The 14,998-nt window shown below is 39.6% G+C and overlaps 1 protein-coding gene across 1 annotated transcript in view; it reads right to left on the bottom strand.

Moving 5' to 3' along the window:
* Positions 1 to 14,998, bottom strand: part of LOC104212507 (THO complex subunit 2) — a 73,412-nt gene that overhangs the window by 40,523 nt on the left and 17,891 nt on the right. Inside the window, exons 7-13 of the mRNA XM_009761795.2 lie at positions 14,858 to 14,929; positions 14,736 to 14,783; positions 14,537 to 14,605; positions 14,308 to 14,441; positions 13,231 to 13,306; positions 12,948 to 13,141; positions 1,099 to 1,179 (exon numbers count right to left, since the gene is read on the bottom strand). Coding sequence (XP_009760097.1) covers positions 1,099 to 1,179; positions 12,948 to 13,141; positions 13,231 to 13,306; positions 14,308 to 14,441; positions 14,537 to 14,605; positions 14,736 to 14,783; positions 14,858 to 14,929 — 674 coding nt within the window. The remainder of the gene's footprint in view (positions 1 to 1,098; positions 1,180 to 12,947; positions 13,142 to 13,230; positions 13,307 to 14,307; positions 14,442 to 14,536; positions 14,606 to 14,735; positions 14,784 to 14,857; positions 14,930 to 14,998) is intronic.

Raw genomic sequence — 14,998 nt, 5'->3', positions numbered from 1 at the left:
AAGAGTTTCTCTTTCTAGTATCCATTTTTACATACTAAGTCTGAGAAACTTGTTTGAGTATTCAAGTTAAATATTATTTTCACTCAAAAACTTCAATTTTTCCAAATGAAATTCATGTCAAACACAACTTCAACTTTCAAATGCTCCTTTTTTCCTTCAACTTCAAATAATCTATTTTTCAACTTCACTTAAGTATCGTCCAAGTAGGTCCTAAATATCCTCAAAAGCAATGAAAGAAAAACGTTACCAAAGTTTTGTATTGAACCCAAGTGCCAAAAATAAAGTGAAATGTCCCAAAAAAAATCACACCGAGAAATAGATTGGCCCTCTTGAACTACGGTTCTGATGGCTAGAATGCACCAGAAAATGTATGTGTCTAGTTAGACTAAAGAGATAAACCCACACACAAAAAGACATATCTCATTGGAAAATGGAGGAATGTCTCACGATCCCAGACACGTGAATTGAAGTGTCGTTGATAGATATTCTATCAGCACGTGCGCTTTTCCGGCGAGTCTGGCGAGTCTAACTGGGTTTTGTCCACCGAAGGGTTGCGCGCCTTGTGATACTATTGATTTTTGCAAGAAACTTAAGGCCACTCAACGAACTACTTCTTTCAATGAAAAATACGCGTTGACGGTCATTCTTTCCTCCCTTATGCTCCGGTGATTGCGCAACATGAATTTTAACCCAAGGGCTCTCATACAATGAAAAAGAATGGAACAATGATGCGAAAACTCAATTTAATCCCTCAATCTACGTGGCATAAATAATGAGGTGTGAATAATCTCCCGCATTGCAACAAGGATCTCCTTTCTGCATATAGCATCGAAGAAGGAACAAAATCTTGATTATATATCTGATATTTTTTGGGATGATTATTCTTATTGCAATAAAGTCGAAAATAGAGAAGAAAATAAATATATTACATAATTACGGGACAGAATCAAATCTAATTAATCTTAATTGATACACAATATAAATTATATAATATTCCTAACAAAAAGATGATAGACTACGAAGATTGTCTTATGCATTTATCCCCATTAGCTCCCAAAATTTCAACGACTAAAATTTTTCTAAGAAATAATAATTTACCTGAATAATCCATTGCATGTTTGTATATGCTCTGCTGGATTAAGATGTGAGAGACGGTCAAACAACACATGAGCATGATACCTGGCAATTTTAAATGTTATATGTAAAGGTATCGAGATCTGTTAAATTATAAACAGAAAATAGAGAAGGCCAGAGATCATAAGACTACAAATGGACTCAACAATCATGTACATTCATAGGATGATATTATCTAGGAAAACATCCGAGAAAGAAAGCAACACTAACAACAATCAAAGGATATAACCCTACTTTAAAAAGACTTCTAGCAACGGTGAATATTTAAAAACTTAAATGTAGCCTGAATTTGCTTAACTCTTACTTTTTGAACGCAAACAAAAAGTGAGCCCCCGAAGCAAACCTCAAGAGTAAAATTCGCAAATCTACCAAGATAAATTAGAAAAACATTTAAGCCTCATAAGTTTGTGAAATCCTCTGAAGAGCTTTAGGCTGTTAGCTAGACCACGCTGTAAATAATCTACTAAAACTAGAACTAAGATAAAGTAAAAAGGCTGAAAATATGGTGCCTCCAAAAAAGGGGAAAACGCCAAAAAAATTATCTAGCATATAGGTAGGTCGTTAAAGTAGTACTTTCATACTTTGGGGTACAAATCGAGTTGATACTTGTTATGGAAATGGTACTCTTTGCTTCCAGAGTTGTGCCTTACTATTGGGAGTTATTTCTAAAAAACGTTTATTAGCTAAATAATTAAGTCTCTCAATAGTTTTCAGTTTATTTTTCTTTATTTCAGATTAGCCCCTTTAATTTTCCGAAATGTCATCATCTAGTCCTAGTCAAAGTTGTGAGGACAATGTATGAACCTTATCCTTTATTTTGTCTGTAGTAGCTTAGCTAAGGTATAAGTTGTAAATTTTTGCATTTCAGTAGCATATCAATGAAATCAAACCTAGTATTATCTTAGCATAGTAAGCTTTAGATTCTTAGCCGCATGTTGTCGTCTTCTCCCTTTTTCTACACAGTTTCATTGGTTTTGTATCATTTGGTATCAGAGCACTTTAGATTCTTGAGCTTTGTGGGTAGAATCTATGGAAAATATGGACGAGATTAAATCTATGTCCGAAAGGATGACAGTTGAAATCACAAATTTCGCAGTCAGATAAGCTCAACTTGAAAAGTAGCACGAGACGGCCTTTGCTGAACTGAAGGAATCAATAGATGTTGTGAAGAAATATAACCGAAGAAAGAATGTGGAGAAGCTGATGGTGGTCCAGGGGAGATCTACACTCCTTCAGGCAACCCAGTAGCTTAGGTACCTAACAGCTAAGGAGGTTTTTCAGCTCCACAACAAACTCCAACTGGTTACCACTTAGGACTAGGCTTTATGCTCAATCTCATGCTCCTAGTCCTATTGGTGTTGCTTCTCCTCAAGTGCAGATGCCTACAGGTCATGCTCAAGGGCAAACGTTAGCTAGTAACCAAGGAGGAGGCGGTGCTAATGGAGGGGGGCATATTGCTAGCTCTCTTAGAGGCACTAACATGACCAATATGATGTTCTCATATTTCAATGGCACTAACCTGAGGGCTTGGCTGAATAAGGTAGAACAGTTTTTCTCTCTTGACGAAGTAGAATACATTCAGGTAGCTTCCATATATTTTGATGACATAGCTATAGAATGACATCTTGCTTATTTAAGAAGAGACCACATTTACCTTATCCTACATAGGAAAAGTATGTGCAAGCCTTGATGGATAGGTTTGGGTATGAGTATGCAAACCCCATGGTTGATCTTAAGTTGATTAAGTCGTATGGATTAGTGGAAGACTACAAAGGAAGTTTGATAGAATCATAACCAGCTGGTTACCCTCCCTGAATATGACATTACTACTTTTATTATTGGGCTTAAACCTGAGATTGGTTTCACTCAAAAACCACATACCATACTCACTACCTCAAGCATACCAACTGGCTAGAAACACTGCGGCACAGGTGAATGCACAACTAAAGCAAAGCAGGGGTTCCTTGTATAGTGGTGGGTACTCTTAGTCAAGGGTGCTTCCTAATTCCAGTGGTTAGAGATGTAGGGAACAAAAAGGAGGGTGTCTAGTTCAGGAAGGAACCAATTGCCAATGTAAACAGGAAGGAACATTACCAGGAGGCTTACTCCCGCTGAGATGAGTGAGAAAAGACATAAGGGGATGTGCTTCTTCTATGATAAGAAATTTGTTCCATGTCACAAATGCAATTCCTCTAAGCAGTTGCATCTATCAGAAGTTCAGGAAAACAATGAACCTGTGGTAGAACAAGCTCCAGATGATCAAGAGGTGGAAGAGGTGGAAGAAGTGGAACAAGAGCATGAGGAAGCTTGTGAGATCTTAGTTCATGCCCTGAATGGAATCACTAGGTTCCATACTATAAGGGTGACAGAATACTATGAAAAGAAACCCTAGAGTAATGTCATCGACCCTGGCAGTACTCACAAGTTTATCAATAAAGAGGTAAAATCTAAATAGGGGGTAATATAATGGCAATTACTCCTCGGAATGTTATTGTAGATGATGGTAGCAACAGGCAGACTTCTTAGTTGCATAAGGGGATCATATGGTGGTTGGAAGGAGTGACATTCACAGCTAATCTGTTCTTGTTACCTTTTGGGTCAGTAGACATGATTTTAGGTATACGGTGGTTGTGGCCTTTAGGGGATCTCGAGCTTAACTTCAATGAATTAACCCTTGGGTTCATCTATCAGGACAGAGAAGTGGTGCTGCAGGGAACCACTGACAAGTGAAAGATTGTAGGTGCAAAAAGGTTAGACAAGTTGGTGGGAGAAGGAGCATAAATGTTCATGATCAGAGTTCTGCCTACTGAGATGGAAGAGAACCTCGTCTAATTGAGATTCTTTCTTAGATTTTGGCCTTAATAGAGTATCATCAGTTGTTTGAAGAACCAAGGAGTTACCACCATCCAGGGGCTCGTTTGATCATAAGATCCCTTTGCAAGTTGGCACGAATCCAATTAATGTCAGACCCTACAGATACTCCTCCAAGCAAAAAGATGTCATTGAAGGCATGGTGCAGAACATGCTTGACTAGGAAATAGTACAGCCCAGTTCCAATTGATATGGCTCTCCAGTGGTGCTAATTGGAAAGAAGGATGGGTCTTGAAGACTCCATGTTGATTTCAGAGCACTCAATAAGGCTACCATTAAAGACAAGTTCTCAATTCCAGTAATTGAAGAATTGTTGGATGAACTAGAAGGGTCCAGGGATCTACTCTAAACTTGACCTTAGATCAGGTTACCACTAGATAAGGATGCATGTTGCAGATGTCCAAAAGATAGCTTTCCAGACCATTCAGGCCACTTTGAGTACTTGGTAATGCCATTTTGGCTTACCATGCTCCGTCATGTTTCTAGGGACTCATGAACCATATGTACAAAGCATATTTAAGGAAATGGTAGCAACTGGGATGTTCACTTTAGAAGAGCAGTGCAAGACTGGGAAATTGATAGCCTATTTGATTTGCTAGCAAAAGTGGAGGGGTACAATATTGATGTGAGCCAACCAGATACCATATGCTGGGGAAGCAAGGCCACCTTCACAGTAAAAGAATGCTACAGGCAAACTGATTCCCAGAACCAGGTGTTAGATGCATGGCCCTGAAAGTTAATATGGAAGACCAAACTGCCTATCAAAGTCATTTGCCACAACTGGATTGCCCTCAATGAGGCCTGCTTAACTCAAAACAACCTCAACAGAAGAGGTTTCCAGTTGGTCAACAGGTGTTATCTATGTCTGAGAGATGCAGAAACTGTCAACCACCTGTTTTTGCATTGCCCTGTGGCTTTTGACCTTTGGAATATGCTCCTTTGCATTTTTGGCTTGATTTGGGTCATGCCACAGAATATGAAAGAGGCACACTTGAGCTGGAGTTTATGGAGAGTTGACAAGACCATCAAAAAAATCTGGTTGATGATCCCTGGTGCTATTTTTTGGTGTTTATGGAATGAAAGGAATAGAAGATGTTTTGATGGAATCTCAACTCCAATTCACACTCTCAAAGCTAATTGCCTACTCAATCTTTTTTGTTGGACTAAATTAGCTTCTGTAATTAGCGCTAACCAATTTTTGGAACTTTGTTAGCTCCCTGGTCTTAGATTGACACTGTAAAGGGAGCTACAATTCTTATTTTTTCTTTTTTCTGCATTTCATTACTTTTGTAACTTGCATCTCCTTGATGCCTTTTGCTAATGAAACACCTTATTTCATCAAAAAAAAAAAAACAAAGCATATTTAAGGAAGCTCATTTTAGTCATTTTTTATGACAATTTGGTGTTCAGTAGCAGCCTTAAAGGGCACTTGCAACACCTAAGGATGACTTTTGATCTATTGGTCAAACATCAATTATTTGTACGGAAGTCAAAATGCACATTTGAGGCCAATAGGGTGGAGTATTTGGAACATTTTATTGGTTCATAAGGAGTTTCCACTGATCTTAAAAAAATAGTTGTGTGTTCAATCACGGCCTGTGTCCAAAATTGTGAAAGAGTTGAGGGGTTTCCTTTGGTTGGCTGGCTACAGCAGGAGGTTCACAAAAAGGTATGGGATCTGTTTTTTTGATGAAGTAATATGTTTCATTAAGAAGGCATCAAGAAGATGCAAAGTTACAAGAAGCATAAGAGCTACATAAACAAAAAATTACAGGAGAACTTGTTTGCCCCAAATCAAAGTCTCAAACTAGGACAAGTGAGCTAATAAAATCCAAAAGTTGTCCTGTACTATTTATTGGTGACAACTTTGTCCAGCAAAAAAGGCTGAGAAGGCATTTGGATTTCAGTAAGTGGTTCGGTATTGAGGTGTCATCAAAGCATCTTCTATTCCTCTCGTTCCATAAACACCAAAAAATAGTTGCAGGGATCATAAGCCAAATTTTCTTAATGATCTTATCAACCTCCCAAAGAGTCCAGCTCATATGTGCCTCTCTCAGGGACTGTGGCATTACCCAGCTTAGACCAAAAATACAAAAGAACATGTTCTAGAGGTCTGTTGCTACTGGGCAGTGTAGAAGTAGGTGATTAACTGTTTCCAGGTGTCCCTTGCACAGGTAGCATCTATTGACCAGCTGAAATCCCCTTCTGCATAGGTTATCTTGCGTTAAGCATGCTCCGTGAAGTGCAATCCAGCTGAAGCATTTCACCTTCACAGGTAGCTTTGTCTTCCATATCAGTTTCCAAGGCCATGAATGTAGTACATGATTCTGATTGTTAAGTTGTATGTAGCATTCTTTAACAGTGTAGAGACCTTTAGATCCCCATCTCATGCTATCTGGAGCATTCTCATCAATGTTGTAGGCCTCTAATCTTGCTAGCATTTCCATCAAATCTTCTATCTCCCAATCTTGAACAGATCTTCTGAGTTGCACATCCCAATTACCATTTGCTCTGTTATGAGCAATAGAAGAATTCTTGTCCAAGGCGATGTTGAATAAGCTAGGATAGTCCTCCGTGAGAGCATTGTTGTTTAGCCATTTATCCTTCCAAAACTTAATATGACATCCACTGCCTGATTTGAAATGAATATTCTGAAAGAATTCGTTCCCCATTTTGCTAATATGCTTCCAGGGCCCTACTCCATGGGATGCAGTGACAGTTTTGGTGCTCCAATTGTCTTTAATCCCATGTTTTGCATTAATCACCTCTTTCCATAGACTTGGTTCACATGTGCCATATCTCCAGAGCCATTTCATTAGCAGACCTTTGTTGTGCTTGTCTAGATCTCTGACCCCCAATCCACCTTTGCATTTAGGTAGCAATACCTTATCCCATTTAATCAAATGATACTTGTGAGAACTATTGTTTCCTTCCCATAGAAAGTTCCTTCTGATCTTGTCCAGCCTGTTAAGTACCTTTTTAGGGATGGGAAACAGTGACATGACATAAGTGGGTATACTGTCAAGCACACTACTGATGAGGGTGAGTCTTCCTCCCATAGAGAGGTATTGTTGTTGCCATGAAGCTAGTCTTTTCTCAAAATTTTCCACTACACCATTCCAAATATCACTGTTTTGAATTTGGCTCCCAGTGGAAGACCCAGATAGGTGGTAGGCAACGACCCTATACTGCAACCAATGATCCCTGTCAGCTCCTCAATGTTGCTCACCCGATTGACGGGGTATATAATACGTTTTTGCTTGTTGATGTGAAGTCCTGACAATGCTTCGAATAGCTGGAGTGTAAGATTCAGGTACAGGATTTGGACTCTATCTGCCTCACAGAAGATCAGTGTGTCATCAACATATAATAAATGGGAGATAGTGACTGAGTATCTAGTGTTTGTGCCTACACTGAATCCTTGGATCCATTGCATTTGCCTGGCTTTTTCCAACATTTTACTTAAACCCTACATGGCTAGAATATATAGGAAAGGGGATACTTGCCTAATTCCTTTCTGAGGTGAAAAGAAACCCACAGGACCTCTATTGATTAAGACTGAGTACTTGACCGTCGAGATATTGTATCTGATCCACTTTAACCATGTGTCTCCAAACCCCATCTTCCTCAAAATAGAAAGCAAGTAAGATCAGTTTAATTGATCAAATGCCTTTTCTATATCCAGTTTACACATAACACCAGGTGTGTCAGTTTTAAGCCTCCAATCCAACACTTCATTAGCAATGAGAGTTGCATCGGTAATCTGTCTGTGTTTAATGAAAGCATTTTGATGAGAAGAAACCAGCTTTCCAATAACCTTTTTCATTCTTTCTGCCAACACCTTGGCCACAATCTTATAAATACTACCAATAAGGCTTATTGGTCTGTAATCCTTAAGCTCAATAGCTCCTTTCTTCTTTGGTATCAAGGCAATGAAAGAGGCATTGCATGATCTCTCCATGTAACAGTACTGGTGAAAATTATTTAGAGCTGCCATAATCTCTGGTTTGATGAAATCCCAAGACTTCTGGGCTTTATCTGGGGCACATGATTGAATCATAGCATAAATTCCGTCTTCCTCAAAACCTTTTTCAAGCATTTCACTTTCATCCTCTGATAGTCTGGCAACATCTTCAAAATTGGAAGATGGTCTCCACTCTTCCTTTTCTGTGTATAGAGATTGGTAATAGTTTAATATCTCCCTTTTGATCAATACTTTATCTACTGTAATCTCATTGCTTATCTTGAGCTTGTCTATTGAGTTGCATCTCCTATGAGAGTTGGCCAATGTTTGAAAGTATTTAGTGTTCCTGTCCCCTTCTTTTAACCATAAGCATCTAGATTTTTGCCTCCAGGAAATTTCTTCAGCTTTGGCAATCTCTTCTAACTCCAGTCTTAGAGACAGAAATCTTTGTTTTTCTGTTTGAGTTGGAGTTCTGCTTTCGGTTGCTTGTTCTAAGGCTAAGAGTTCATCAAGGGCCCTGCTTCTCTTAGTGTCTAACATGCTATAAACTTCTTTGTTCCACTTGGAGAGGTCCTTCTTCAAGCTCCTCAACTTCTGAACTAGCACAAAGTCTGGGTTGCCATTTATTGTGTAATTTTGCCGCCACCCTTTCACCATATCAATGAATCTTTCTCTTTGAAGCCACATGTTTTCAAATTTAAAGTAAGATGTTGTTGAATCTCATTCTCCACTTTCTAGCAATAAAGGTTTGTGATCTGAGATGACTCTTGGAAGTGAGTTGTTTGATGGCTCAGAAACTTTCATTCCATTCTGTGGAGACCAAGAACCTGTCAATTTTTTAGGCTTGGAAAATATCCTCCCCTCTTGACCAGGTGTATTGTGCTCCATGCAATGGTAAATCCATTAGTTGTAAGTCCTCAATTGCTTCAGAGAAACATCTCATAGCTTTGGTCCTTTTATAACAATTCAATCTTTCAGATTCATACATACATACGTTGAAATCCCCACCAACAACCCATTGCTCCTCCCAAATACCTCTGACTGATCCCAATTCCTGCCAAAATTCTTCCCTTGCAGCATTGTAGTGAGGACCATAAACACCCGTAAACCCCCATCTAAAGTCCTCACGGAGGCTTTCAAGAAAGCATGTAGTGAAGTACCCCTGGTGAGAGTCAATACACCTCCACGATCTCTTATCCCATAGAATAAGAATGCCACCCCTAGTGCCAGTAGCCTTCAACTCTGCCCATTCAACCCACCTATTTCCCCAAATCTGGTAAATCATATTGTTTGTGATATTCTCCATTTTGGTTTCTTGAAGACACAGAATATCAGCTTTCCACTTCCTAACTAGTGATGTGATAGTGCTCCGTTTATCCCTGTCATTGAGGCCCCTAATGTTCCAGCTAAGAATTTTAACTTTCATCTGGAAAGAGTCATGCCTTGCTTGCCCCTTACCTTTTTATTCCTTCCCTCATAGTTGATGTCACATATTAAGTTGTGGACCTCAGTTTCCCTTTTTTTCTCCCTTTCCCCTTCTTACTAGTTGAGGAGGATGATCCCTTTTGTTGTAGTTGAACCTGTCTTTTCTGATCCATTCTCATGATTAAGTCAAAAATTTCATGCTCAAATCCAGCACTGTTGATCCCGAACGCCTTGCATACTTTACCCAACACCAATTTGGTCCATTTCGAGGTTTCTACTGCTGTAGGCTGTTGAATTCCTTGTTGGAATCCGTGTAATTCCAGATGTTCATCATCATTCCATGGTAGATAAAGTGACTCTGTGTATGAATCTATTCCTGAGCACATTAATGCAGTAGAGGCAGCATCGGACCAGCCCAATTGTTGAGGAAGACCACTAACATCAGAAAGAAAGTTTTCCGATTCATCATCAGCTTCTGAGTGTGTCACAGGTGTTTCATGCGTTACTGCTTCATGGAATGGCACTAAGGATTGAGACTGCTGACAAAAGGTTGAAGAAGAAGAAGGACTAGCAATGCTGGAATTAAGGCGTTGATCCTGTAGAGGCTCTTTAGCACGCCATTCCTGAATGATTGTGGGTTTAGTTGCCTTCATCTTTTGTTGGAACTTCTTTTTTGGGGCTTTGTAGTAATTAAAAGCTTGGCCGACCATCTTCTCTTTGATGACTCCTGAGGTGCTTTCTTTATTGGGCCTGCATAGGCTAATATTATTATTAGCCCGTGTGTGGAGAAGAGATGGCAGAGGGCCCAAAAGGTGACCCTTTGACTGTTGTCCCTCCACGTTCTCTGAATTGACTGCAACCCTATCATTTACCTCCAAACACCCCGCCTTAGTTTTGGCCGCTGTTTTTGCATTTGCTGGCGGGAAAGGTTTTGGTGACTTTGCTACCTCCTTCAGAATTGAAATTCCGAAACACCAGCACTCCACATCGAGCTCTATCTTATCTGGACATTCAATATTACCATTGTTTACACAGATTCTTGCCCAGAGGTAGTGATTCTGGTGCCTCGTATCTTCGTCAATGTTTATGAAGCCACCACACATGTCGCCAATGATTCTAAATGTCTCGAGGTGCCAAGCATTAATGGGAATTCCGAAAGCCTTAATCCATTTTTGACCAGATCTTTGCGAGGCTAACTCAGTGCCCGCCACCGGCGACCACCACTCCAATGAAAGACGTCGACCGTTCCAGAACCAATCTCCAGCATGGACTCTCACTGCTTCTTTCCTTGATGGGAGTTCAAAGAGAAATTGATTGTGAGACATTGGAGTTACTTTCAGACCCTCGCAAACCTTCCATCTATTCAGAAACCATTTTTGTATCACCTCATGGTTGGGGTTATAGTTGAAGGGATCGTTGAACGTGTCGACTAAGCACCTTGAGAGGAAATAGTGATTCCCGTCATCTGTGCGTTGGTTAACTGCTTTGACAGTGTTAACCATCCTTGCCGGGAGCTTTGTCACAGGCAACCGATGAATTCTTGTTGTTTCTGTATAAGACTGAAGTGTAGGAGGCAGCCTAGATCTGCATGTACTTTGTTTCCCCAGAAAGTGTAAAATTTTGTTTGCTATATCTGCCCATCCCAAGTTGTAATCTACCTCAGGAATAATCACTGCTTTCGTCCTGCTCCCCAAACATGCTTCAATACGTATGAATCTACCATAACTGTTGAAATTGACAAAAGCTCTGTAATAGTAGGACTGTGAACTCCACCCCCAACGTCTGTAATAATTTCTTTCTCTTTCAGTTGCTTGTCTGAGTGCTGTGCAAACTCGCCTGAGACTTTCCTCATCTATGTTAATATGACACGAAAATCTTCTTCCCCTTTTAACTATAGTAAACCACCCCTCGCCGGAGTCAATGATCTCAAAAGATTTCTCACCTGAAATAAAAAATATCTTGGCTTCCATGGTAAAGAAAATTAGAGGGGGGTAATAACAAACATTGAAAAGTTCCTCGGGAATCTGTAATCTTAAGAAGAAGGAAGAGGAGAGTTTTTTTTGTCCTGACTGAATAATGAGTGAAAACTGGCCGGAATTGAGTGTAAACTGGCCGGAATAGTGATTCCAGTAGCCGGAAAAAAGAAAAGTGGTCGGAATCTGGAACTTCGAGGATTGATGCAGTCAGAAATATGGCACGTACAGTTTGTCCAAAAGAACGAAGTTGAAATCTGGCCGGAATAGTGATTCCGGTCGCCGGAAAAAATAATAGTGGTCGGAATCTTGAACTTCAAGGATGGATGTTGTCGGAGATCTGCGCAAACAGGCTGTCCAAAAGAACGAAGTTGAAATCTGGCCCGGAAGATGTGTCACGCGCCGGCGCGTGGATGTAGCCTCGCCGGTGCTTGGCCGCGCGTGTGTGGCTGATTGTCGGAGCTCTTTTCAGGGGTAGGCTCGCGATTCCGGGGGCCCTCCGATGATGCTTGTAGAAACTCAAAATTCCGGGTTCTCAGGCTCCTCGGGGAGTGTGCCTGAGAGCGTCTATATTACATGGAATACATAATCAGGAAGGTATGGGATCTTTAGTAAATCACTCACAGAATTACTGAAAAAGGAAGGATTCAAATGGATCTAGAGCATTACTGAGGCTTTTGAGAAGCAGAAGGAGGCTTTACCGTTACATGTGTTGTCTATGCAGTATTTATTTTAATATTTTTTTTTAAATTCCGCTTCGCTTCAAAAAAGTGAGCACTTCGCTTCTCGATTCTCGCTTTAAGCAAAAAGGGGCTTGTCGCTTTTCCTCGCCTCACACTCTTCACAACACTGGGTTAACATCTTAATTCACCAATGAAAATCCAGCATATGGTCATTCTTGATGTTCAAGATATAGAAGTTTTATGATTACTAACGATAAATTCGAAAAGCAAAAGAAATATACAAAGCATTTGCCGATAAACTGTCACAAGCCAAGTGAAACGCATCATCCTATCTAACTGCTGCTGGAAATAAATGAATAACAAAGTGCCTCCTCGTATTCATTTGAAGAAGGCTTCCAGAATGGAGACTCTCACCAGATAAGAAAACAGTGAAAAAATATAACACTGAAGGTAAGTTCTACCCACACATCTACAATAAAGGCATACTGACCATACAATCACATTTGAAAGGATTGAAATTAATTAAAACACAGAAGTAAGAGGTAATAAATCAAGAAGAAATAGCATATGTCCCATCCGAAGATCAAATCTGCAATAACGAATAAGGATTAACAGACAGATTAAAGAATGCACATTATATGCCTAATGCTGACACCATGACAAAAGTAAGCTGCTGTCTCACTGGACAAAAGAACTGATATTTACTTTCTAGAAGATGACGAGAGACTGAAAGAATTATAGTAAAAATATAAAACCAACTAAGAGAACAGATGGTTGAACAATAATTACATACATAATACCAGTCAGAGCTAAGTAAAGGTGAACGATAGCCAGAACACGCACACCAGCAAATGCAAAGGTTAGATGATAATCATGGTACTTTGAAATCAAACTTACCAGTCATCCACTTCAAGAAATCCCATAAGCAAGCCCAGGGGTTGACTATTTTCTAGCTCCGCGGAACGCTCAGCAACTGCCTCTGTTTCCGTGTCCAATGCAGCATACAGATCCACTGTCACATCTCCTTGTTTCTCTTCATCCATGAGATCCTTCCCAGTAGCAGCAAGATTTATTCTCCCTATTCTGTTAGCCTACATGAGCAAGAGGACAGCTAAAATAACTTCCTAAGCTAAAATACCAGCATTGAACGGAAGTATCCACACTACAAAAAAGTTGGAACCTCATCAAGTCTCTTCGCTGAAAATGCATTGTAATGGTCAAAAGCATCCTCCTCCTTGGGAAGTAAATGTGCATAACTGAAACAAAAACGAGGTCGCCATTAACCATAAGTTGAATTAAATCCGACAGTCCAGTTACCTACGAAGAAAGCCAAATTTTGCTTTGGGCTTTTGGCAACTCAAATTAAGCAGTATATGCTTTTGCTTAGAATAAGCATCTTCTTATATCAATAAGAAGAGAGGATACAAAGATCGATTATTATTTTCCCACAGGGGAGGACACATAAGTCATACTTACTTCCCTGTATTGTTTTCTCAAGAAGAAATCTGTGAGAAGCTTACAAGTCTGCGTTTTAAGTTTTAACACTACCTATCTAGTACACTTTGATACCAAACTTTCATAACCAATCTCGGGGCAACAACCTCTTTTTTAAATATTAAACGTTTTTTAGATGATCACATCCATGTTACCCCTGCATGAGATGCTCCTGAACTTCTTAAAGAAAACTTTTACTATTTGGTCCAACGAAAACCAGCTGCCCTTGACTACCTTTTCTCTATCACTGTCATATTTTACATTGGTCACCAGCATCAAAAGGTGTTTTTATCTCATGATTTTACTTGCGTCAATGTGCAAAAGATAATAAACAAAATCAGTAGTCAAACTCTTACTTTGTTTTAGAGAGGAAAAAACAATTCTTTTTATACATAAAGAGGATTTCTGATAACACAATTTAGTTACCATCTATTGTTAGTGAAATAGATTAAATAGCCAAAAACCACTTCCATGAGAGCAAAATAAACAAAAAAGTCCATTATTGCCAACTCCCAAATTTTGGTTCACGATGCTGTAGGAGACAGTACTCAAGTAGGAAGAAAGACAATACTCTCTAGCGAGAAAGATGGATATCCGTGCAGTGTTTCAAGCACACCAGCTATTCAGACCTTGATCAAAGCCTATTGCTTATAGGCAACTTAAGTAACCCTTTTTGGGGGAAAAACTTGAGTACTTAAGAAAAGTTGTATGGGAAAGGGGAAAAAAGTGGGGTGAGGTAACCTGGTATTCAAGATATACTCACATGCTGTCAACATCAATGAAGTCTCTTTTCACCAGCAAGGCTGTTAGCTGATAAAGACCACTTGGAACAGGATCATTTACTTCCAGTCGTTGGTAGTATTGAAACTTAAACCCCAGAATCTGGGAGGCATGGGACTGCAAATAATTGAGAGAATGAAAAAAGATATGCATAATAAAGACTGGGAAGAGCTCAACAATGAAACAAGACAATAAGACAACCACAATTGTACCTTGGGAAATATGGGAATCAAGTCCAAAAATGTAGTATTACCAGGCTGATGTTCAAAACACTCCAAAACCTGTCAAATAAATCACCAGCCAAACACAGAACTGCACTAAGCTTTCAAAAGTATAAAAGGAATAGAATTCATCAAAAAACTTATAAGAAGGATTGGATATGTACGATATCATTATGGATAAAGAACATACAATATCAAAGACTCGGTTTGGATCCAGATCGAAGTGCCCAATCAATGACTGCATGTGGTCCACGATTTAGAAATACAGAAAAATGATAATTCAACTACTAGAGAGCTGAGTTGAAGTTAAACCTTGATTATGCCAACTGTAGCGGTTGAAGCATTTTGTGTAGACCCCTCTGGCATTTGAGAAAGGAGCGTGACCTACAATTACAGAAAAAGGAGGGTCAACGTGAAGGAAAAAACAAAAGCTGAGCCACAAAGAAGTGGAGG

The sequence above is a fragment of the Nicotiana sylvestris genome, chromosome 10 (assembly GCF_000393655.2).
Source record: "Nicotiana sylvestris chromosome 10, ASM39365v2, whole genome shotgun sequence".
In the NCBI taxonomy this organism is placed as follows: domain Eukaryota; kingdom Viridiplantae; phylum Streptophyta; class Magnoliopsida; order Solanales; family Solanaceae; genus Nicotiana; species Nicotiana sylvestris.
Note: the sequence above shows the minus strand (reverse complement) of the source record. Positions and strands in the feature narration are given on the sequence as shown.